General features: G+C 37.7%; 1 protein-coding gene across 3 annotated transcripts in view; it reads left to right on the top strand.

Annotated features, from left to right (window-relative positions):
- Usp47 (ubiquitin specific peptidase 47) overlaps positions 1 to 24,233 on the top strand; it is a 99,099-nt gene that overhangs the window by 28,014 nt on the left and 46,852 nt on the right. For 2 of the 3 annotated variants that reach the window (XM_041665984.1, XM_041665985.1), the window contains 7 exons: positions 4,927 to 5,130; positions 7,057 to 7,170; positions 8,843 to 8,981; positions 14,994 to 15,090; positions 19,683 to 19,828; positions 21,005 to 21,084; positions 23,300 to 23,449. In XM_041665984.1, coding sequence (XP_041521918.1) covers positions 4,927 to 5,130; positions 7,057 to 7,170; positions 8,843 to 8,981; positions 14,994 to 15,090; positions 19,683 to 19,828; positions 21,005 to 21,084; positions 23,300 to 23,449 — 930 coding nt within the window. The remainder of the gene's footprint in view (positions 1 to 4,926; positions 5,131 to 7,056; positions 7,171 to 8,842; positions 8,982 to 14,993; positions 15,091 to 19,682; positions 19,829 to 21,004; positions 21,085 to 23,299; positions 23,450 to 24,233) is intronic. The other variant, XM_041665986.1, reaches the window with a different exon arrangement.

Here is a 24,233-nt window from a genome sequence, read left to right as displayed (position 1 = left end):
GCTCCCTTTCGCAAAACATAATCTGTCTCCAGTATATTCTCACTCCCATGCCCAGGGCCAGCCTTAACAAAATACCTCTTGCAAGGGTAAGGATGTGGGGATTTAGAAATATAGTAAAGAATATAAAGACTCAGATGAAAATAATAAAACAGAGAAACAGTAAGGAGGGAATTCCAGTGAGTGTTTAAAATACCCCCTGGTCCAAAAAGGTAGGAGTGAGACAAAAGACTGCATTAACATGATACAAGGAAATGAATATACCACTTGAAAGCCGTGGGCTATATTTATAGTTAAACATTCTGTTGCTAGAACAAAATAAGTCACACTTACACCCTAGACCAAAACATTCTATAGGCAAACCACTCCCTGGAACTGGAACTTAGTTGGATCCTTACAGTTTTGTTTGAGGTAGGAACAGATCTATTTTTCCTGGCGTAAAAGTCTTGCTATTAGCCACACCTGTTGACAATGACCTAGAACTCTCTGACCAACATCTAGGTGGTTTTGAGGTAGAAGCATAATAACCTGGAAGGAATTGGAGGCGAGTTTTAACTCTTTCACTTTAGGTCAACATGAAAACAGGTTCATATTTTCGGGCCTCCACACTCCCACCCCACTCCACTCACCATCGACAGAGCTTTCTATAATAGTTTGCATGTGCCTGACTGTATCTTGCCATGTTTTTGCTATCTACTGCTCAGTTTTCTGTGCGATGAAGTTTCAGCAAGGACTCAGCTATTGAGCTCTGTTCCTTGAGGCCTCATGACTTGGCTCCATTCTTCTGGTGGTTGGCTTTGGATGGAATGTCCAAGAATGCTATTTTCGTGTATCACACACCTACCTCAGTGCTTCCACTCAGTGGCCATTTTTGCCTAGTGGAGGCTGCTGATTTCTTACGGCCCAGCATTCAGTGGCACAGTGGCACACTTTCTGATGGTCCTAAACATAGTTACAAAGCCAACTCAAATTCATGAGAAGGTGGAAACGGAGAAATAATAGCCAAGAGTTAGCATTTTGTAATTCTCCTGAAGATAATACTGATTTTTTCTTTTGCTATAAGTACCACCATTCTAAGGTATAGCCTTAAAGAATAGGCAGCTGTTCCAGTTGTCTCAAATCTATTAAATAAATTTTTACATTTAAATGTTTTAGAAAACACTTAAATTTATGTTGCAGAGGGATTTTGCTCTTGAAAAGCTGTTTAGTATAAAATTACAATATCTTATTTATAATACCTTTCGCTGGATGAAAAATTTTAACAATTCCCAAATTTAAGGTGAGCAAAGGAAAAAATTTTTACGGGGATTTCAAAGTTAGGTGAAAAGTATGGTGGGTAGCCATGTGTTAGATTTAATTATAGGTGAAATAAAGAACAAATGAGATAATTGGTTATAAATAAAGTAATGGTTTACAAAGGGCTAATCTAGACCTTTAAAGAACATTGTATTTGCTCAAATTATACTGTAATTGACTTCAGGAATATGATGGGCCTGGAAATTTTAGAAAACAGAATGGGTACAAAGCTTTATCACATAGTTGTTTTTAAAGTTTTGTGGGCTGGGGTTGTAGCTCAGTAGTCTATAACTTGCTTACCATGCCCAATGCTCTGACTCAATCCACAGTACTGACTGTTAGGATCTGTCCTGTCAACTGGGTACCCTGTCCCATTAAGAGACAAGCCCTGCCTACTCCCCATTTCCGTGGCCAAGAGGCAAATGACTTTTCTTCCTCCTCCAGCCTGCACTCTTTCTCTCCATCCCTCTTTTGCCCCTCTCTATTTTCCTCTCTCTCTTCTCCTTGTCTCTCCCTCTCCCCTCTCCCCTTTCCCCTTCCCTTCCATTAGCTACTAAATAAACTCTATACCCAGACACTATCTGCATGGCATATCAGTCTTGTCTCTCACCCCAAGGTGACCCGCCATGGCCTCAGGGGACTGGCTGAGGCCTGGGGGACCTGCTGGGGCTCCAGGTGGTCCTCCACCTGCTCCTCATGGGACCACCGCCCCTTATGGAACCAGTGCCCCACCATATCTTTTTTTTTAAAAAGAATATCATTGGTTCCATGACTCATCCTCTTCCCCACCCCTAAAAAAGGCATAGTCAGATCTGGCCTAGGAATCAGTAAAATAGATAAATTTTACTTTTAAAGTAAACTTCATCCATGCATTAAATAATACTTTTCAATAGAAAAAGATAAATTATAGCCTGACAGAAAAAAGAATTGTGTGATATAAATCAAGAAGTATAAAATAGCATGTCTAACTCTGATTCAGTGACTATGTCTGAGAAGCCTGAATGTGTACATAGAAATAATATTGGAAAGATGCTCAGTAAAATGTTATTGGGTGTCTCTTGAGATACAAAATTATAGTTCATTTCTGTGTCTTTCTTTAAACCCATACATTTATTTATTTATTTTTAGAGATAGAGTTCAGTTCTGTCTGATATGAAACTCACTATGTAGACCAGGCTGGCCCTAAATTCAAAAAGTGATCTGCCTGCCTCTTCCTGTCGATTTCTGGGATTCAAAGTAGACACCACTATGCCCAGCTTCTTACTGTTTTTTAATGGGCAGCATAATTATGTATAAAAAAATTATTGCCACTAAAGGAAGTAAAAGAACATGTAAGATTAAATTTTGTGTTTACTATAGAACAGTGCTCTTTATGTAGGTTCTAGTGTAACTTTCCTGTGTGTTCAGGTGGGAGAAGAAGAATCTAGTTGTTTACTCTCACACATTTTGAGGAAGTTGGCAGCTGGGGTTATATAGAGATGTGATATTGCTATAGCACCATTGCTAGTATATTACTCTGCAGCATTTTCCGTATCTAGTTTGTCTAAGGTGTATTGGAATTACAAAGCAGATATTTGCTGGTTGTGGTGGGGAGCATGCCTTTAATACCACCACGTGGAAGACTGAGAAAAGTTCAAGGACAGCCTAGTCTAGGATTTGTTTCCAGACTCTGTCTTGTCTCAAAACAAACAAATAAAAAAATTCAAGCAAAAATGTTTAGTAGTTGAAATTATTTTGAGTTCACCCATTTACTATAGACCAGATTTTTTAAATCCTTATTTTTATTTTTATGTGCATTAATGTTCTGTCTTCATGTATGTCTGTGTGAGGGTGTCGGATCTCCTAGCTGTTAAAAACAGTTGTGAGCTGCCACGTGGGTGCTGGAAATTGAATCTGGGTCCTTTGGAAGAGCTGTCAGTGCAGGCACCAATTTTTTTTTAAGATATGGTTTATGTTTCTTAATTTGGATTTCAAGTGTTTAATATAATCCATTCTATGTGTTAATATCTCCCTTAAAAACACAGTTGAAGGCTTTTCCTCCTTTTCATGGGTATATTAATAATGCCCTCTTTACAGTTTTATGGAGAAGGTATTTCTCATTTTCATTTTTAAGATGTTATTGTTAGTAATTATACGTTTTATTTTTCTGAAATGTAGTGCTAACCCATCTGTTTTAAATGTTACACTTTCATAGCAATGTATTTCTATTTCAAACTAATAGGATTAACCTTAATTTACACGATCCCTTACAAGTCCAAATTGATATTGCAGAAACAGATTTTAGTGATTTTACTTTACCTCATCTGACAGGAACCTTGTGACTGTCCCGTTGTATTAGTTGATGATATTTATTCTTATTTAAAGTGGATAATGTGGGCATAACAAAAGATTACAATTGATCCTGTTAAAGACAAAGAAGGTTTTCTTGGAAATGGGACTAAAACTAAATGGTAGAGTATTGGCTAGCATTCAAGAGACTCTAAATTCAGTTCCCACTACCTCAAAGTAGGGAGAGGAGACAAGAAGGGGAGAGGAGGAGACAAGATATTTGGGTAGAGCACTATGTGTGAAGATTGTGTTTCTGAATATCCTTTCTTGGGGATGACCAGAGGTCTACCAGGGAAAGCAAGTGAGTCATAACCAGAGCTAGTATTAGAAATACTGTTTTGGATTGAAGGAAAATTGAAAGACACAAACTTCTGAGGAAACTGTTGCCATAATTTTGATACAAGATACTCTGGTCATAGGAGAGGAACAGAGCAACAAGGGGTACCTAAAAGTAGACTAGATACAGTTTGGTGCAAGTGGCAGATAAAGAGGGAGCTGAAACTGGAAGACTCTTAGCTTGGCTTTTGTTTCAGAAGCTTGGTAAGTGTAGGTGGCTCTTGTTGGGGTGGCATTAGATGAAGAAGAGAAAGGAATTTATTCCACTCAAGCATCCAGTGTGTTCAGATGCAGTTGATGAAATGGAAGGAAACAAATCAGTATTTTCAAGAGTTTGGGAGAGGGGTGTAGGACATATTTTTGGTTTGGTTTGGTTTTGAAAAAGATATTCAAAAATATTTTGTCTTTGCAATTACTGATGGAAGGAGAATTTATAATAGAAGGAAGGCTAAGTTACAGTCCGATTTCCAGATTGATAGTTGAAAAGATTTGGTAATAACTCATTTTTTTAAGATCAAACTCGGTAATAAAAAAATTATATGTATGTTTTGCCTGCGTATATGTCTATGCACCACCTATGTACCCAGGAAGGGCAGAAGAGAGCACTGGTGTCTCCAGGAGCTGAGTTACAAGTGTCTGTGAACTGTTTAACAAACTCTGTCTTGTAGAAGAGCAGCAAGCTCTACATTTGTAACTTTTAACTTAAAGTTTTCATGGCTTCTTGGTTCTGTTACTTTATAACCTTAAAGGGTAAAACCAAATATCCACAAGAATAACTACTTTTACAAAGTAAACATGATGCTTATATTTGGCATGATCAATTAGGGTATGTTTTTTACAGAGTAAAACAGTTCAGAGGATATACTGTTGTATGGGTTCTTTATAGTGATCATAAAATATTATTGTTAATTATAGCTGTGTTTTCCTTTAAGAATAATAATTGAAAATAACATTTTTAAAAAATTTCAGATAGAAAATGCTGCTGAAGAACCAAGAGTCTTATGTATAATACAAGATACTACTAATTCAAAGACAGTGAATGAACGGATCACTTTAAATTTACCAGCATCTACCCCAGTCAGAAAACTCTTTGAAGATGTGGCCAACAAAGTAGGCTACATAAATGGAACCTTTGATTTGGCGTGGGGAAATGGAGTCAGTACTACTGATACGGTAAACCCTCAGACCTAATGCATCTGCTGAAGCTGCACAGAATAATGTCATAGTTATGATTACTGTGGTTGTTAATGTTAATAAATGAAAGCCTGAACATTACAATGCCATTTATAGAGTTATCAAAAATGTAGTCCTTGAGTACGACACAGTGACTGGTCCCTTCTCTCTTGTGGAGTCAACAGTTGTCCTGAAGTTTGCATAATATCATCAGGTCATCAGTTTTGTATTCATAAAAAGTTGACTATCATGCATATCAACAAAAGAAATTTTTATGTGTTTACTGAGATACTCATTTTAATAGTAAATTTATTAATAAGAGTACTTTTTATTTTGTGTACCTATATGTATCTCTGGGCATCTTTTTCTATGTACACATGTAGTATGTTACAATGTAAAACTCTTGATTTTAACTCTCAAGCTTAAAAGTGTTTCTAATGTGAACTTTTTTTATGTCTCAGACTCTGTCCTGTTAACTGCTCACTTCCTTTGTGATGTTTCTACTTCTTTGTTTGTTGCATTGCCTCATTTCTTTTATATTGTAGCATCTCTTCAAAGACTGAGCAATTCTTGTTTTGCTCATCTTTATATTCAAGAAGCTCTACAGAGGCTGATTAAATTTGCAGTATTCAATTTCCATTTTCTTATGGAAGGGATGGAACCTCCTGATGTCAGCCCCATCTGACTGTGGGGTTGAGAGGTGACAGCATAACCCTGCATGGCTCTGATCTGCTTTGATGACCATAGTGCCATACTTTGCTTTGATAGGGAGAGTTCCATTGCCCACTGCTTAGTCTGAAGAGGGAAAGGAGAGGCCAGTCTGAAAGAATGCCCTGTGCCATTTGTTCACCTCGTTCCCTGGCCTCAGCTCTTGATCTTTGCTTAGTGTTCCTACCACCCTTACGTGTTTCCTTCTACAGTCGTCTCCTGTAGGCACTTTGAATTCTGCACTTTAAGCTCTGAGTTTCTTCTAAGTTTGTTTTTCCATAAATCATAACCATTTTCTATTTTTTAATTTCGCTGAATTTCTGCTATGTTCATGATACTCTTTTTTTCTTTGTTGTTGCCAGGTTTTTCTTTAAAAATTTTTGTTGGCATTTCATGGAGTTTGGAGGATTATTTAGTAGACACATGATTTGGTCACCATCTGATCCAATCCTATATTTATTTTTATTGCAGTAATAAATGAGTTACATGCAGATTATTGAAGAAGTGTTAATTTCTGCCTTTCAACCCCATAACTTCTTGAGTCCTGACAGTAAAGTGGAAATAGATAGCATTTCCTAGTTCAATATTCTTCTTAAAGGGTTATGTTAGTACACACACACACACACACACACACACACACACACACTTACGTTGTACAATTATTTTGTCATTTAGGACAAGAGTTTGAGACAGGGTGTCACTCTGTAGCCCCAGTAGGATTTGAACTTGACTATGAGCCTTCTGTTTCAGCCTCCCAAGTGATGGGATTGCGGGTGTGAGCTCCCATGCCTACTTTGGTTTGGATATTCAGTACATTGCTTATCTTGGAATTCTTATATTCATATATCAAACGTTTTGTAGTTTTAGTTATATAAACTTTTAAAAAAGTTTTTTATGAAAATATTACACTACATACATTTTAGAAAAGCCAGTGTATTGAATTTGATGAGCATTATACATAACATCAGTCTCTTAGCCTTTTCTTTGTTTGGGGTTTTAGGTATGGGAGAATGTGAGCCTCTGGGATGTCCACAACATATGTACTCTTAATTGGGTTTAGCAATTCAGGTTGTGATAGATGAGTTCATTAAAAACCTGACTGAAAAGAAATTCAGACAAGTTATTACTGAAAAATACTATTTTCATGAAAATGTTTGTATATTTGGTGTTTTATTATCAAATAATTTTTCTTATATTCTAACATTTTTGTGCCCATAGGCACCACTGGATCACACCAGTGACAAGTCTCTTCTTGATGCTAATTTTGAACCGGGAAAGAAGAACTTTCTGCATTTGACAGATAAAGACGGTGAACAGCCCCAGATGTTGTTGGTAAGCTATTTAGAAAGACTTAAATGTTGATAATTTTGTGCACTGGGAATGTAGTTTTCCAGAGGAAGAAGAGGTGTACAATTGTGTGATACATGATTCCTTTTCCTTTTGTGTTGATTTGCTCTAGTTATATGTGAGGGTGCATCAGGGATCCAAAGCACTATTATGTTTAGTCTGTTGCCACTCTGGAGCTACTACTGTACAAGGCTAGGAGAGGCCCGGGTTAGAACACCATAAAGGCCTGTATTGCTTTGCTTCAGTATAAAACTCATCAGCTCTTTTGTTATTTAGTGGAAGACCATTTCCATTCCCACTCCCTAACACACCTCCAGCCCCATCTTTTTTGGGTTGATTAATATATCAGTTAGATGCTTCCATTGATTTAGTATTCACCTCAGTTCAGACTTATTTGAACAGGCATTCCTATTCAATCTAGTAGCCTTAAAGATTAGCTCACTGACTCCCAGTTAGAAGAACTTCTTCCCAGAGTTTTGACTTTTGAAGAGGTATATATATATGTTACAGACACTGTACATTTAACAAAAAAAATCATGATGGAGCCTGAAGAGATGGCTCAGAGGTTAAGATCACTGCCTGCTCTTCAAAAGGACCCAGGTTCGATTCCTACTTAGCATCCACATGGCAGCTCACAACCATGACTCCAGTCCCATGGGATCTCTACCCTTTTCTGGTCTTTTCAGGCACTGCATACATGTGGTGCCCAGACATATATGCAGGTCTATTCATACACATAAAAGTAAAAAATAAAATCATTAAAAAAAACCCAACACTATGGTTAGTTAATCTTGTTTGATGTTTACAAATTTCAGAGGTTGTAGGTTTAAAAAATTAAAGAACCTGGTCTGATTTACCTAGCTGTTTTACAGACTGAATAGACTAATGCTCAGAGAATATGAACTTTTTCAGAGCCTTCTTTTCACTAAAATTTGCTCAGAACATCAAATATGTTGGCCTTCTGATAGAAATCTGTTGTGAATAAAGAGGTCCCTTAGAGCAGGAGATCGTAATAAACGGTGTGTCTGTGCCGAGACAGCACATGAATGTGCCACTTAAGCACCCTGAAGTTCATTGTTAATTTTGTGGCATCACAGGGTTTTGATTGGCCTTGGGTGACTCTGAAATAATAATTAGCTGTATTGTAGATCTCTGGACTCACAGTTTTAGAGTTGTGGTTTCAATTGCTTAAGTCACTGTTCTTGCTCAGTCTTAATTGCTTATGCTGGTTTTGTGCCCTTTAATCCTTTTCAACATTTTACACATTGACAGGAAGTTTCTCAGTAGAGACTGTAAGGAGCTCTCCATCTAAGCGAGCAATTCTTGAATGTTCCTCACCTGCTGGACTTTACTTACGACATAAAAATGAATGAATATTTAGGTGCTCACTCAGGACTTTGTAGTGGTGACATCTCATTTCCTCATGTAAATAAAACATTTGAAAGGGAATTTCAAAAGAAACTTTTGAAAAATTTACAAAATTATTTGAAAAGGGGTCAGGAACATTGCTCGGTACTCTGAGTGAGACATCTTTCAGAGCCGTCTGCAGGAAACCCCAGGCACACACTCCTTGGGTGTCTGGTAGGATCAATCACAGCATAATTTAACTTTTTCTCACTGATGCTAGTTAGTAAATACTGGTTATGCTGTGTTTCAGGAGGACTCCAGTAACGTGGATGACAGCATGCATGACAGGTTTATAGGTCCACTTCCAAGAGAAGGTTCTGTGGCCTCTACCAGTGATTATGTCAGCCAGAGCTACTCCTATTCATCAATTCTGAACAAGTCAGAAACTGGTAAGACTTATTTATTGTTGTGTTCCATAAAATCATAATCTCAGCAAGTTCAGGCCTAGTAGAATTTGTTCATTTCATCAGTGTGAAGCTAGAGCAAGATGACAGGCCAGCAGCTGCATAGTCAGTACTGCCAGGCTGCGTGCTGTTTCTTCCCCTATCCCCTTACTGTATTTACTGCATTGCTACTACTTTTATTTTTCCACAAACTAAAAGATACTGGATATTGTCAAACTGTTGCTAATCACAAATAATATGATAGTATAATTGAGTGATCCCAAAAATTCTACCAGGGAACTCCTAACAGTTGATAAAACCTTCAGTGAAGTGACTGGATACAAGATTAACTCAAAAAAAAAAAAAATCAGTAGCCCTCCTATATGTAAATGACAAATGGTCTAAGGAAGAAACCAAGGAGGAAACAACACCTCACAGTAGCCACAAATAATATAAGCTATCATGGGGTAACACTAACCAAGCCAGTGAAAGACATGTATGACAATAACTTCAAGTCTTTAAAGAAATTTGATAAAACTATCAGAAGTTGGGAAGATCTATCATGCTCATGGATCAGGAGGATTAACATAGTATAAATTTTTTTTTTTTCTGAAGCTGAGGACCGAACCCAGGGCCTTGTGCTTGCTAGGCAAGCACTCTACCACTGAGCTAAATCCCCAACCCCCATAGTATAAATGTTAATCTTACCCAAAGCAATCAACAGATTCAGTGCAATCCACATCAGAATTTCAACACAGTTATTTACACACCTTAAAGGAATAATACTCAACTTCAAATGGAAAAAACAAAAAACCCAAGAAGGCTAAGTACAATAAAAGAACTTCCAAGGATCTCTAAGTTTGAGGCCGGCCTGGTGTACAGAGCTAGTTCCAGGACAGCTAGGGATGTTACACCCAGAAACCCTGATGGGATTGACAGAAGGAGGGAGAGAACTTTCAGGAATATCACTATCCCTGATTTCAAGCTCTAATACAAAGCTATAGTAATAAAAACCATATTAATATAAAGACAGACAGGCTTAGTAATGGAATTGAATCAAAGACCCAGATATAAATCCACACACCTATGTAAACTTGATTTTTGTGTTTTTAAAATTGTTTTTATTGAGCTATATATTTTTCTCTACTCCCATCCCTTCCTACCCTCTACCCTTCTACCCTCTCTTATGATCCCCAAGTTCCCAGTTTACTCAGGAGACTTTGTCTTTTTCTACTTTCCATGTAGGTTAGATCCATGTATGTCTCTCTTAGAGTTTTCTTTGTTGTCTAGGTTCTCTGGCATTGTGTTCTGTGGCATTGTGTTTTTCTTTGCTTTATGTCTAAAAGCCACTTATGAGTGAGTACATATTATATTTGTCTTTCTGGGTCTGGGTTATCTCACTCAATATGATGTTTTCTAGATCCATCCAGTTGTCCACAAATTTCAAACTGTCATTATATTTTGCTGCTGTGTAGTACTCCATTGTGTAAAAGTACCACATCTTCTGTATCCATTCTTTGGTCGAGGGGCATTTAGGTTGTTTCCAGGTTCTGGCTATGACAAACAGTGCTGCTATGAACTTAGTTGAGCATATGTTCTTTTGGTATGATTGCGCATCCTTTGGGTATATACCCAAAAGTAGTATTGCTGGGTCTTGAGGTAGGTTGTTTCCTAATTTTCTGAGAAATTGCCATACTGATTTCCAAAGCGGCACAAGTTTGCACTCCAACCAGCAGTGGAGGAGTGTTCCCTTTATTCCACATCCTCTCCAGCATAAGTTTCCTCTTGATGGATTTTTTTTCTGTGACTAATTTGAAATGTTTTTCTTTGTCTCTTTTGATTGATTTTAGTTTGAAGTCTATTTTGTTAGATATTAGGATAGCTACACAAGCTTGTTTCTTAGGTCTATTTGATTGGAAAAATTCTTCCCAACCCTTTACTCTGAGGCGATATCTGTTTTAAGGTTGAGAAGCTTTTCTTGTATGCAGCAGAAGGATGGATTCTGTTTTCTTATCCAGTCTGTTATCTTGTATCTTTTTATAGGTGAGTTGAGTCCATTTATACTAAGGGATATAAATGAGTAGTGATTGCTAGTTCCTGTTATTTCAGTTTTTGTTGGTGGTGGTGTTATTGTGTACGTTTTTTCCCTTCTTTGGGATTTGCTGCTGTGAGATCATCTATTGTCTGTGTTTTTGTAGATGTAGCCAACTTCCTTGGTTTGGAGTTTTCCTTCTAGTACTTTGTGTAGGGCTGGGTTTGTGGCTAGGTATTGTTTAAATCTGGTTCTGTCATGGACTATCTTGGTTTTTTTTCCATCTGTGATTGAAAGTTTTGCTGGGTGCAATAGTCTGGGCTGGCATCCATGGTCTTTTAATGTCCACTTGACTAGGACCTTCTTGCCTTCATTATTTCCATTGAGAGGTCAGGTGTAACTGATAGGTCTGCCTTTATATGTTACTTAGCCTTTTTCCTTTGCAGCTCTTAATATTCTTTATTCTGTATGTTTAGTGTTTTAATTATTATATGGTGAGAAGATTTTTTTTGTCCAGTCTATTTGGTATTCTGTAAGATTCTTGTATCTTCATCTGCATATCTTTCTTTTGGTTGGGAAAGTTTTCTTCTATGATTTTGTTGAATATATTTTCTGTGCTTTTGAATTGAACAATTTCTCCTATCCCTATTAATCTTAGGTTTGGTCTCTTCATGGTGTCCCGTATTTCTAAATATTTTGTGTTAAGCTTTTGTTAGATTTAATGGGGTTTTTTACCAATTAATTTATTTCGTATATTCTATCTTCAGCACATGAATTTCTCTCTTCCATCTCTTGTGTTCTACTATTTATGCTTGCATTTGTGGTTTGTGATCATTTTTCTTTATTTTCTGTTTCCAGAAGTCTCTCGGTTTATGTTTTCTTTATTATTTCTATGTTGGTTTTCAAGTCCTGAATCATTTCTTTCATCTGTTTGATAGCATTTTCTCGGTTTTCTTTAAGTGATTTGTCGAATTTTTTTTCCAGTTTTTTATTTGTCTTTTCCTCCATTTCTTTAAGGGAGTTTTTCATTTCCTCTTTAGAGGCCTCAAACATTCTCCTAAAGTTATTTTTTAGGTCATTTTCTTCTGCTTCAACTGTATTGGGGCATTTAAGTCTTGCTGTTGTACAGCCACTAGTTTTTGTTGGTATCTTTTGCTCTTTTTGATGTTGAGTGTGTTCTTACCTTTTCTACCCACCTTTTCCTGTGATTGGTGTAGTTGGGGCTGTGTCTCTGGTGATTAATCTCACAGGTGCCAGTGGAGCCAAGACTCAGATGGTTGCTCCTTGTGGTGTAGTCAGGGCATGGTTCTAGTCACCCGGGAGTGATAGGTCACTTGACGGGTTGCTCTGTAATCCCAGTTGTCCTTTGAGCCTGCTCACAAAGAGGTTGCTTTCTTGGGCCTGGTCCCACTAAGGTCACTGGCTCAGGCCTGGTCCCAAGGAGGCTGCTGGCTAGGGCCACTGGAGGTTGCTGGCTTGTTCCTGTTTTTGCAGATGTCCCTGGCTTTGGCCTGCAGATGTCCTTGGCTTGGGCCTGCTCCTCAGGAGAGTCCTCGCTTGGGTCTAATCCACAGGGGTCTCTGGCTCAAGCCTGCTCCCCCCCTTCCCCCGGCAGTTGCTCCTTCATACTTCACACCTGATTTTTGATAAAGAAGCCAGAAATATACAATGGAAAAAAGAAAACAACTTCAACAAACGGCGCTGGTCTAAGTGGATGTTGGCATGTAGAAGAACGCAAAGAGATCTATATATGTCACCCTGCATAAACACTCAAGTTCAAGTAGATCAAAGATTTGAACATAAAACCAGATACACTGAACCCTCTAGAAAAGAAAACAGGGACTAACCTGTGAACTCATTGGAACAAGAGACAACTTCCTGAATTAAACAGAACACCGATAGCACAGGCACTAAAATCAGCTAGAATTACTAGAACGTCATGAAACTGAAAAACTTCTGTAAGGCAAAGGACACCATCAATAGGACAAAATAACAGCCTACAGAATGGGAAAATGATTTTCACCAACTCCACATCTGACTGAGGGCTAATAACCAAAATATATGAAGAACTCAAGAAAGTAGACATAACAAACCAAGTAATCTAATTTTTAAAAATTGGGATATAGATCTAAACAGAGAACTATCAAATGGCCAAGAAACACTTCAAGAAATGTTCAACATCTTTAGCTATTAGGGAAATGCAAATCAAAATGACTCTTGAGATTCCATCTTATACCTGTCAGAATTGCTTAGATCAAACACACAAGTGATAGCTCATACTAGAGAGGATATAGAGCATGGGGAACACTCCTCCATTGCTGGTGGGAGTGCAACTTGTACAACCACTTTGGAAATCAGTATGACAGTTTCTCAGAAAATTAGGAATTGATTGATATACCTCAGGACGCAGCTATACCACTCCTTGGCGTATACCCAAGGACACTCCACTCTACCGTGAGAATACTTGCTCAGTTATGTTCATGGCAGCTTTAGCCAGAAACTGAAACAACCTAGATGTCACTCAACTGAAGAATGAAAGCTGGTTCAAAGGTGTAGTCCTTTATCATCATGGCAAGAGCTAAGGTGGCAGGCAGGCAGACATGATGCTGGAGAAGGAGTAAGAGTTTTACATCTTGATCCACAAGCAGCAGAAGATGCTATCCCACACTGGGAGTAGTTTGAGCATAGGAGACCTCAAAACTCACCCCTCACAGTGACACACTTCCTCCACCAAGGCCACACTTCCTAATAGTGCCATTTCCTATGGGCCAAGCATTCAAACACACGAGTTTGTGGGGTTCCTACCTATTCAGAGTACCATATTCCACTTTCTGGCCCATAGGATTGTAGCCATAGCATAATACAAAATGTATTTAGTCCAGCTTCTATCACAATCTTAACAAGGTTTAAAATCCAAAGTTCAAAGTCTCTTCTGAGGTTCACATACTCTCTTAACTGTAATCCCTTATAAAATCAAAATTTAAAAAATCATACATTTCCAACATATTAATGACACCGTATGTACATTACTGTTCCAAAATGGAGGAAAGGGAGGATAGTGAAGAAATACTAGACCAAAGCAAGGCTGAAAAATAGATGGGCAAACTCCAAACTCTGTCAACCAACTGTTCAACTGATACCCGCACCTGACACTGCCTGGGGAACCAGGACCCAGAGCTTGATAGGCCAGAGACCTAGGATAGAACCAAACATGACTAGGAGAAAAGTCAATGAAATGACTCCTAATGATATTCTACTATACTCCTTTACCCGAGCCTAGCACAGTTGTTAGCAGAGAGGCTTCATTCAGCAAATAATAGTAATAGTTGCTGAGACCCACAGCCAAACATTAGGCACAGTTTTGGGAATTCTGCAGAAGAGAGGAAGAAGGATTGTAGGGGCCAGAGCAGTCAAGGACACCACAGGATTAACTAAGACTCATAGGGGCTTACAGAAACTGGAGCAACAATCAAGGAACCTGTATAGGTCTGATCTGTGTCTTCTACATATATGTAATGGTTGTGTAGCTTGTTATTCTTGTGGGAGTCCTAACAGTGAGACCAGGGGTACCTCTTGCTCTTTTGCCTGCTTGTGGGACCCTTTTCCTCCTACTGGGTTGCTTGCCCAGTACTAGTATGACGTGTTTAACGTCGTGTGATTTGTTATGCCATGTTTGCTTGATCCCTGGGAGGCCTTCTCTTTTCTGAAGAGGGAAACTGGAGAGGAGTAGATCTGGGGAAGAGAAGAAGGGAGGGACTAGGAGCAGAGGAGGGAGGAGAAACTGGTTGTGATATAATACATGAAAGAATAATATTGATTTTTAAAAATGTTTTAATTCACTCAAAAAACAAAAAACAGTAATTTCCAACTAAGCACTGTTGCCCTCTGCTATGCATTGTTTTCTTTTTCTTTCTCTTTTTTTTTTTCTTTTGGTAGTGTTTTTGCTTAAGTGCTGATTTGTCTGTATTTGTGTTTTCTCTTTAAAGGTTATGTGGGATTAGTAAACCAGGCGATGACATGCTATCTAAATAGCCTTTTGCAAACACTTTTTATGACTCCTGAATTTAGGAATGCATTATATAAGTGAGTATTTTGAAAAATGTTCTAATAATAAAAGTATAGTTTTTAAATAATGAAATTAAATTTTCCTTCTTAGACTTACTTGTAACATTTGGGGTATTTCTTACTTTATAAGCTGACTTCTTGAATAGTATATATAAACAAAAAACTTTTGAAAGACTGACATGGGAGCCATGGAGAAGGAGAATCAGAAATGACTGGATAGGAAAGAATCAAATTAATGAATGTCCCCATTCATAGTTTTACTGCTTTTATAGGGAAAGGCATGTCTGATTTTGAGAGAATCCACATGTAACCTGTACATTCATTTCCTTCCCCCACCCCCTTCAATTAAGAAGTCAGTGTTATTTTTTAAACTGTTCTCTAGCTAAAATACAGCATAGCTTGTTTGTTTAATAAATATGTATACATGTTTCTGAGACTACATCAGATACTTTAAAATGCTTTATGGAAGCATTTACCATGTCTAGTAAACTCCAAACTCAGCCATTACTTTTTATGTATATTTTATATTAATTTTTATAATATAGTTCATGTGCTTTTGCTTAGTCTACTTAAAGTATGTGTTAGTTTTTTAGTGGTTTTTTTGAAACAGGATCTTAGTATGTTGCTCTGGCTGTGCTGGAACTCACTATGTAGACCAGGATGGCTTCGAACTCACAGAATCCACCTGAGTCTGCCTCCCAAGTGCTGGAATTAAAGGTGTGTGCCAACCTGCCCAACAATTTAGATTCTTAAAGTATGAGTAAACTGATTGTTTTTCTTTCTCCTGTTGCTTTTGAGTGGCACCTTTGAAGTAATATAAGTAGGTATTTAAATTCTTTATAAAGTTGTAATATTATTGGTTGTATTGCTAACTCATGGTCTCTCCCCACACTCATTTGTAATCTTGTTCTCCAAATTTGCTTGTGGAATCAGAAATGTTTTCATTTTTATTATTTGTTGCCTAGTAATAATTATATTTTAGGCTCTTGGACAGACAGAGAAGGAGTAAAACTAAGGTATTTTTTTAAGTAATTTGCAGATCTGTCTATAGTAACCATCTGTTATATAATTTAAGTAATATTTAGGGTCAGCTAAATGACACAAGAACTGAGAGCAGAGAGATATTAATGAAACATGGAGAAATGAATGGTTTAGTGAAATGGATAGGGCTTGAAATAGGTCATGAAGCAGTTATGTTTTGGCCAGGTTGACAAGAAAAAGGACATTGTATACAAGGAAACTTTTTAGAAGTCATAGTGAATAGTTAGTGCTCCCTAATTGTGTCAGGACTCTTGGGAGCACTTTTATATACCCACCCAGTTCTCACAATGGCTGTGAATTATCTGCTTTTGTTACCCCATTTTGTAAAAGCAGCTCATAAAGACACAAATACTGCTGAGGCCACACTAAAATGTCAGGACCCAGTCTCTGATGCAGAGACCCCTAGATGAGCATAGCTGTCAGCACACTGGAAGGCGAGGTTAATGGTGGGCTAGAGCCTGCTGAGAAGGTTTAAGTAGTCCAAGACGATTGCCTATTACAGCATATTTTGCGTGTGGGTATGTATCCCAGGTCCTTGTTTAACTATAGATTCTGATACTCTGAAGGTGGCCTGCAAATTTACAGCTCTGTAGAAAAAAAGAGTACCTCAGGACTGTTGAGGTAGCAAACATTCCTTGGACAGTGACTGCATACCATGAGTTCTATTAGACACAGAGTTCACAGTGTTAATAGGACAAGTTCCTCCTTCAGAGCTTCCGTCGAGAGCCTGTATAAATAAATTCATTTTACAAGCCCAGCATGTCAGGAAAGAAATAAAGCAAAGTAGAGAGAGAAACTTCAGAAGAAAGGGTTGAGCTGGGTTACAGTTTTAGACAATGAGGAAAGGGAAACAGCCACAAGAGCAGCTTTCATGGTAGCCCAAGAGCTGTAAATGCAGAAACCTTTGGAAGCCAATGAAATCCACTATGAATAGGGATGAAGGCTAAGGCACAGGTTCAAAGAGGAGGACTGGATTCTTTGAGATTGAAACTATAGGTGGAAGTTCAGAGCAGGTGGGCTAAACAAAGCCTGGCAGCACTGATGTCTGAGTACAGGCAGACCTAGGAGGCCTGCACTGCTGCATGGAGCAGCACAGTGAAGGATGAAGTTGCATATTTATCTCTTGTGTAGTAGCCTACATAGACCTAAGTGTTAACTTGGAGGCTTGTGATACATTATATGACTTCTTAGCTAAGCTTATGTAGTACATTTGAAAGTGATGTGAAAGAGATCCTTGGGAGGTCCTGTCATTAAACCAAGCCTGGATGCATGAGGTCAGAATGGTGATCCTGGGTAGCAGTGGTACTTCTGAATGAAAGCTATGATGACATACTGGCAACTTTTTTATAGTAATAAAAGAGAGGGACGAATTGAATGTGTCAACAAAGCGTCTAACTAAATTGCAAAATTGCAAATCTCAAGAGATTTACAGCTTCTTAAGTTTGTAATAGAATTTGAGATCCTGTAATGACAGACCTAAGAACCTTTCATGAAGATAACTAACAGGAAAGCTGGTGACTGAGTATAGAGGAGGGAGAGGGTTAAAAACATATTTGATCTCAAAGATTGGGTGGGTGTAAAAGAAAGTAGATTAGAGGCTGGAGGACTTGCCTGTGGGTAAAAGGGGCAGGGCCACAGAAGTACAACCCCTCAGTCCTAAAATACAAAAAAGTATTGAACACTTAAAAGAAGGGTATAATCAAAACCATTTGTAAACTGCAGCATAGGAAAAGTAATAGTCAAGCCTGCTTTTGAAACTCATTGAGAGCAATGAAGTAATCTTCACATTGATAGTTCAAGACACAGGACACCATCAATAGTGTTCTGAACGTTTGGAGCTTGGCATTTTGTTCTATTACATACAGCATCCCTTAAGAGCTTGTGAGTGTGTTAGCTAACTCTGGTTACCCAGTCTTTTCTCTGCCATGTGATCCTAAGTTTTTCATATGGGGAATTCACTTGCTGAGGCAGTTTCTATAGCTAAGACTAGATGATCACTTATAAATATGTGAGAATAAAAATCTGCTGGGATTATTTTATTTACTCAATAGCTTTTAAAAATGTTTTATGGCTGAATATTTGAAACATTTAGAAATGAGGAAATAGTATCATGAGTCATCTGCTCTCATTACTCATCTGTGAATGGCACTAATTGATAACCTAGGCTTTCTATATCAGCAGTTTCAACCTGTGGGTTGTGACCCCTTTGGGTGCCAAATGACCCTTTTCATAGGGGTTAAATATCTGAAATCCTGCATATCCCATATTTATGATTCATAACAGTAGCAAAATTACATTTATGTAATAGGAACAAAAGTAATTTTATGATTGGGGGTCACCACACATGAAGAATAACTGTATATTAAAGGGTTGCTGCATTAGGAAGGTTGAGAACTGGTGGTCTGTGTGTAAACTTCCATCCCAGTGACTTGGTAGGCATGGCTCCATTTCATTTGTGATATAATGGCTTAGTGTTAGAGTTCCTGTGATGCTCACATAACCTTTGTTTATTTGTTTTTGTTTTTGTTTCTCGAGACAGGGTTTCTCTGTAGCTTTGAAGCCTGTCCTGGAACTCACTCTGTAGACCAAGCTGGCCTCAAACTCACAGAGATCCACCTGCCTCTGCCTCCTAAGTGCTGGGATTAAAGGCGTGTACCACCACTGCCTGGCAAACACATAACTTTTTAAACCATTTGTTTAATCAGATCCAATCAAGACTCATAGTTGATCTTAATGATCAATATGTTTCTCAATTGATGTAATCTGCTTTAGATCCATCTGTTCTCCTTTGTAATTCCCTGAACACATATGTATATATTGAAAGCTGGTGTTATTTGTCTTAAGTTTTTTCCAGTTTGGGTTGAATACTCTGCATTTTTTGTGAATTACTGTAGTAATAAGGGCGGCAGGGCTGCGTCCCCAGCACCCCGGCTGCCTGGCTAGCTTATGACTGAAATAACAACACACAAACTGTATTCATTTAATCACTGCTTGGCCCATTTCTATCTAGCCTCTTCTAGGCTAATTCTCACATATTAATTTAGCCCATTTCTAATCATCTGTGTAGCGCCCCTAGGTGCGCTTACCGGGAAGATTCTAGCCTATGTCCATTATGGGTCGGAGCTTCATCGCGTGCGTCTGCCTGGGAGCTGGGAGCATGGCGTCTCTCTGAGGCGTCTGCTCCCAAGAGGAGAGCTGTGGAGTCTGAGCTCACTTCCTCTTCCTCCCAGCGTTCTGTTCTGTTTACTCCTCCCACCTATCTTCTAGCCAATGAGGGCCAAGCAGTTTCTTTTTGTTTAACCAATGACCTTCCTCCGTTAGGACAAAGTTTGGTCAGATTCAGATTTGACCCTTACACGTAAGTAAGCTTTGCCTTTCATTCTCCAGACTAGAGCCACCTGCTTTTTGTTTTGTTTTGTTTGTAAATTAGAGAAAAACTGATTTATTTAAGTTAATATCCAAACTTTGTGTATTACCTAGAATTAAGATCTTATGTGATGATTTTGGTAATAATTTTGTTTTAAAGCATGGAATCATTTTATATAGTTAACATGATCTCATTCTCCTAGGTGGGAATTTGAAGAATCTGAAGAAGATCCTGTAACAAGCATCCCGTACCAATTACAAAGGCTTTTTGTTTTGTTACAAACCAGCAAAAAGAGAGCGATTGAGACCACAGATGTTACAAGGAGCTTTGGATGGGATAGCAGTGAGGGTAATAATTCTCTTAATGATAACAACTTCTAGTGTTCAGAGACTTCTGGACCAGAGCATCACATATCTACAACACATCAACAATTTAATGATCTTTACTTGAAACATACTGGTTTTTGCTTGAATGTTAAAGTAATTTATTTTTAGTTATTAAGCTCTGAAAGATAAATTTTAACCAATTAAGGTTCTTGTACAGTTAAGTTTAGTATGTTCTAATTTTTTGTTTGTTTGTTTGGTTGGTTTTGAGACAAGGTTACTCTGTGCAACAACCCTGGCTGTCCTTGAATTCTCTTTGTAGACCAGGCTAGCCTTGAAGTCACCGAGGTCTGCCTGCCTTTGCCTCCCAGGTGCTGAGATTAATGGTGTGTGCCATCTCCTGGTTTGGTATTTTCTTTTTCTTTTTTTCTTTTCTTCTGAGATAGGATTTTGCTGTAGCTTTGGAGCCTATCCTGGAACTCACTCTGTAGACCAGGATAGCCTTGAGCTTACAGAGATCCGCCTGCCTTTGCCTCCTGAGTGCTGGCATTAAAGGTGTGCGCCACCACCACTTGGCTGTATTTTCTATTTTTAATGAGCTTAAAATAAAAAATGGTACAGGGTTTTTTTCCTTAGTTTTTTTTTTCTGACATTTTTTTTTCAACATGATAAAGATACTGCAAAAAATATTAAAAGGGGGCAGGTTTTTTTACTTTGTTACTTTAAAAATATTTCTTTTATTTTTTGATGTTACAATATAATTTCATCATTTCTCTCTTCTCTTTTCTCCCTCTCAGCCCTCTCTTGTACCTCTCCTTGCTCTCTTTAAGAATTTTTGACCTCTTTTCTCATTAATTGATGTTACAAACGTGTTGTAGTTATATCCATTAGGACTGGACTCCTTAGTTCTGCATTTTGATTGGTTGTGGTTTTCTGTCTGATACAGAGAGAAGTGTCCTTAATGTGGGGTGTCTAGCATATTTCTTTACAATGAAAACTAACAAGTAAAGCTACTTACACAACACTGGTTTGATTATTTGTCTCTGTCTTGTCATGGCTGTAATATGTCTTCCTATATTCTTAAGAAGCTTTCAGTTGTTTAAAGTAGACCTGTATATGTTCCTTTTTATGTTGAAATAGTAGTGCAATGTTTCATTATGTTGTTTGATACTATTTTTAATTAAATTTTGTATTAAAATAGCTTGGCAACAGCATGATGTACAAGAACTATGCCGCGTTATGTTTGATGCTTTGGAACAGAAATGGAAGCAAACAGAACAGGTAACTTCTCTCTCTCAAGCTGAGGGGAGTATGTTAAGAAGTCAGTTGATATCTTAAAATGACTTTTATTCTGTTGGAATTTTTTAAGACCTGGGCATCAGTCTACTACAAATGGAATTGAAATTACTAGACTCCCATCTGCTGTTGATTGAGTCCTAAGCATCTTCTTTAAACTACCCCAAACCTCAGCTTTCTCATTGTCCTAATAGGGTTTCTATTGCTAAGGTGAAACACCATGACCGAAAGCATTGTTTTGCCTTAAATTTCCACATCATAGTCCATCACTGAAGGAAGTCAGGACAAGAACTGAAACAGGGTAGGAACCTGGAGGCAAGAGCTGATACAGAGGCCATGGAGGGGTGCTACTTACTGGCTTGCTCAGCCTGCTTTATTATAGAACCCAGGACCACCAGACCAAGGGTGGTACCACCCACAATGATTAGGTCCTCCCACGTCAATCATTAATTAAGAAAATGCCCTACTTCTTATGGAGGCATTTGCTCAATTGCATCACTCTCCTCTCTGGTTACTCACTTGTGTCAAGTTGACATAAAACTAGCCAGCACATTCAACAGAATTGGTCTGTGTGCGCAAGAAAGTCTTTTTCCACTCAACACATCTCCTGTTTAGGGGGCTAATTTTGAGTATTGTTTTCATTTTTTTAAAATAAATACCACATATAAAGTGTTTTCATCAAGCTTTGTCTTCATTTGCCCAGTCAAGTGTAATCATGTACTTTGACATTTAGGGTCCTTATTTGTATGACTTAACTCACCGAGTGATTTGGCTCTGTAGGATTCAGTGTGGATGAGAGTATATAGACTGGGTATAAGAGAGTATCCCAGGGATGAAAGAGTAAGAGCTCCTAAGGACCTGACCTCTGATTGGAATGATGCGGTTGCTTGGAAGAGAATCTTTTAAACGGGGTGGGAATCCTTTTGTACATTATGAAATCAGGTTTAAGGGGTCTGTACCTCAGCTTTCAAAAGGTGAATAGAAGAATATAAGAGAATTTATAAATAGGAATAACAACTGTTTTGTAACTATGTTTAGTTACATAAATTATTTCTTTGTATGGGGAAATACCAATTTTTTAGGACACTGGTTTTGAACTATTTTGAAAAGTCTTACAGGTGCAAATAAAAGAACATCTGCCTGAATGGGGCAGGAAAATGAAGATGAGTCCATCAAGTCAATTGTACTAGAGTAGGCATTAGTGGATCCAGTCTGAAGGTGTGTATATCCACCTTGCACATTTTAGCAGATGTGAATTTATGAGGAAGAAAACTGTTAGTATGTTTTTTCTTAAACTTGTTTTTATTTGAGAGATGATGAAAATCATTTAAACTCCTGTGACTTCTGCATAATTCTATGGGAATTGAGTGATTTTATATATAGGTGGTATGAGTGGCTGTTTCTTCTTCATAGGTCAGAAGTTACCCTTCCTCCTTGTTCAGATCTCTCTCTCTGTGAGTCAGGACTTCATTAAGATCAGCTGGGACATTCTTACTGACTTCCTAAAAGTTAGTACAAGAATCTTGAGGCAAGACATTCATATAAAGGGTCATTACTTAGGGAATTATCTGCATACTCTGAGTCAGAAGAGTCCCAGTTGGATATTTGGGAAATAGGTGAGAGAGAAGCATTCTTTTAGATGATGATATTTTGAGGAATTAATTTTAAGATATTATTCAAATTCATATCTTAAATTTTTGCATTGTTTTGTTTATTATTAATATTTAATTTTTTATTTGCCCAAATTAGTGGAATTTTATAAATAAGAATATACTGTGAGACTGGTGATATTTGTGTAAAATAGTCAAGGCATAACAGCTCTTTAGCTTTGTAACCACACACCTGAAATGTGGCTTAGGACACATTCTGTCTAAGGAAAAGAACATAGAGTGTGTTGTTAATTGATGTCGTCACCATCTGTTTTACTACTTGAGAGTTCTATTGGTTTGGGTTATTGAAGTAGTTAATTGTATACATTCTGTTTTAAATTAATGTTAATCTAATTTTATTTCTTATCAGGTGAGTTTTTTTTCAAGTGTCACTTTTGTCCCTTAAAATTTTAGATATATCTTAATTGGCTTTCTAAAACTTTAATACTAAAAATCAATATCATCTTGTGTCTTTTCAAAAAAGCATTGATTACATTAGGTATTAACTTAAAGTGGCTTATATTTTTTAAAATGTGAATGTTATTTTTTAGGCTGATCTTATAAATGAGCTGTATCAAGGCAAGCTGAAAGACTACGTGAGGTGTCTGGAATGCGGTTATGAGGGCTGGAGAATTGACACATATCTTGATATTCCACTGGTCATCCGACCTTATGGGTCCAGCCAAGCGTTTGCTAGTGTGGTATGTACCTTCCGCTGATTGTGTGGTATTTTTACAGAGTACACAATAGGAAAGCAGTGTGACCTCTTATCTGGTGATAGCATCCTAAGATATACCCTCATGGGTTGTTAGTCATTCCTGTACTTTGCATAGCAAAATCTAGAAGAGTTTTGACCCTTCAGTGAATCCTGATGCTACACGTAGAAGAGGAAGTATGAACAGAAGAAATGTAGGTGTCTTCTCTATATGTGATTGAATTATTTTGCCTTTATTATTTTTCACCCTTACTTTTTTTTAACCTCTGTTTTATAAATGATATTTTAGCCTCTTTGGGGTGGGGCATAGAAAAGTCATTTGCTCTATACATTTTTCTAAATTTGGAAAATAACCTCTAGGACTTAGGATAAAGGCTAGTTTACTTTTCGTTTTTTTAAGAATCAAGCCTATTCTGAGTACTTAATTGCAAAGTACATTGATATGAGACTATAATCTCAGCACTCACCAGACTGAGGCAAGATGATCATAAGTGTTTATGTATGACTAGTCAGCCTGGACACATGGAAAACTGTCCATGACCCTCTATGTCCCTTGAAATAGCACAAGCATTGTATAACTTGAAAGTCAGAAAGATAATGTCCTATTTTCATATACTAAGTGTCTAATTGGGAGCTTGTCTAAAGTTTTCCCATCTGTCTCTTCTTGGCATCCATATTTTAATCACTGTATTGTCTTACTCGTTTTTATTGAGATAGATATGTGTGTTTATTTGCTTAGACAAAAGAAACTCAGGGAAAGAGTTGTTGCT

This window comes from Microtus oregoni, unplaced genomic scaffold (assembly GCF_018167655.1).
Source record: "Microtus oregoni isolate MIOR12 unplaced genomic scaffold, Mior012 000016F_ref0000370, whole genome shotgun sequence".
In the NCBI taxonomy this organism is placed as follows: Eukaryota; Metazoa; Chordata; class Mammalia; order Rodentia; family Cricetidae; genus Microtus; species Microtus oregoni.
Note: the sequence above shows the minus strand (reverse complement) of the source record. Positions and strands in the feature narration are given on the sequence as shown.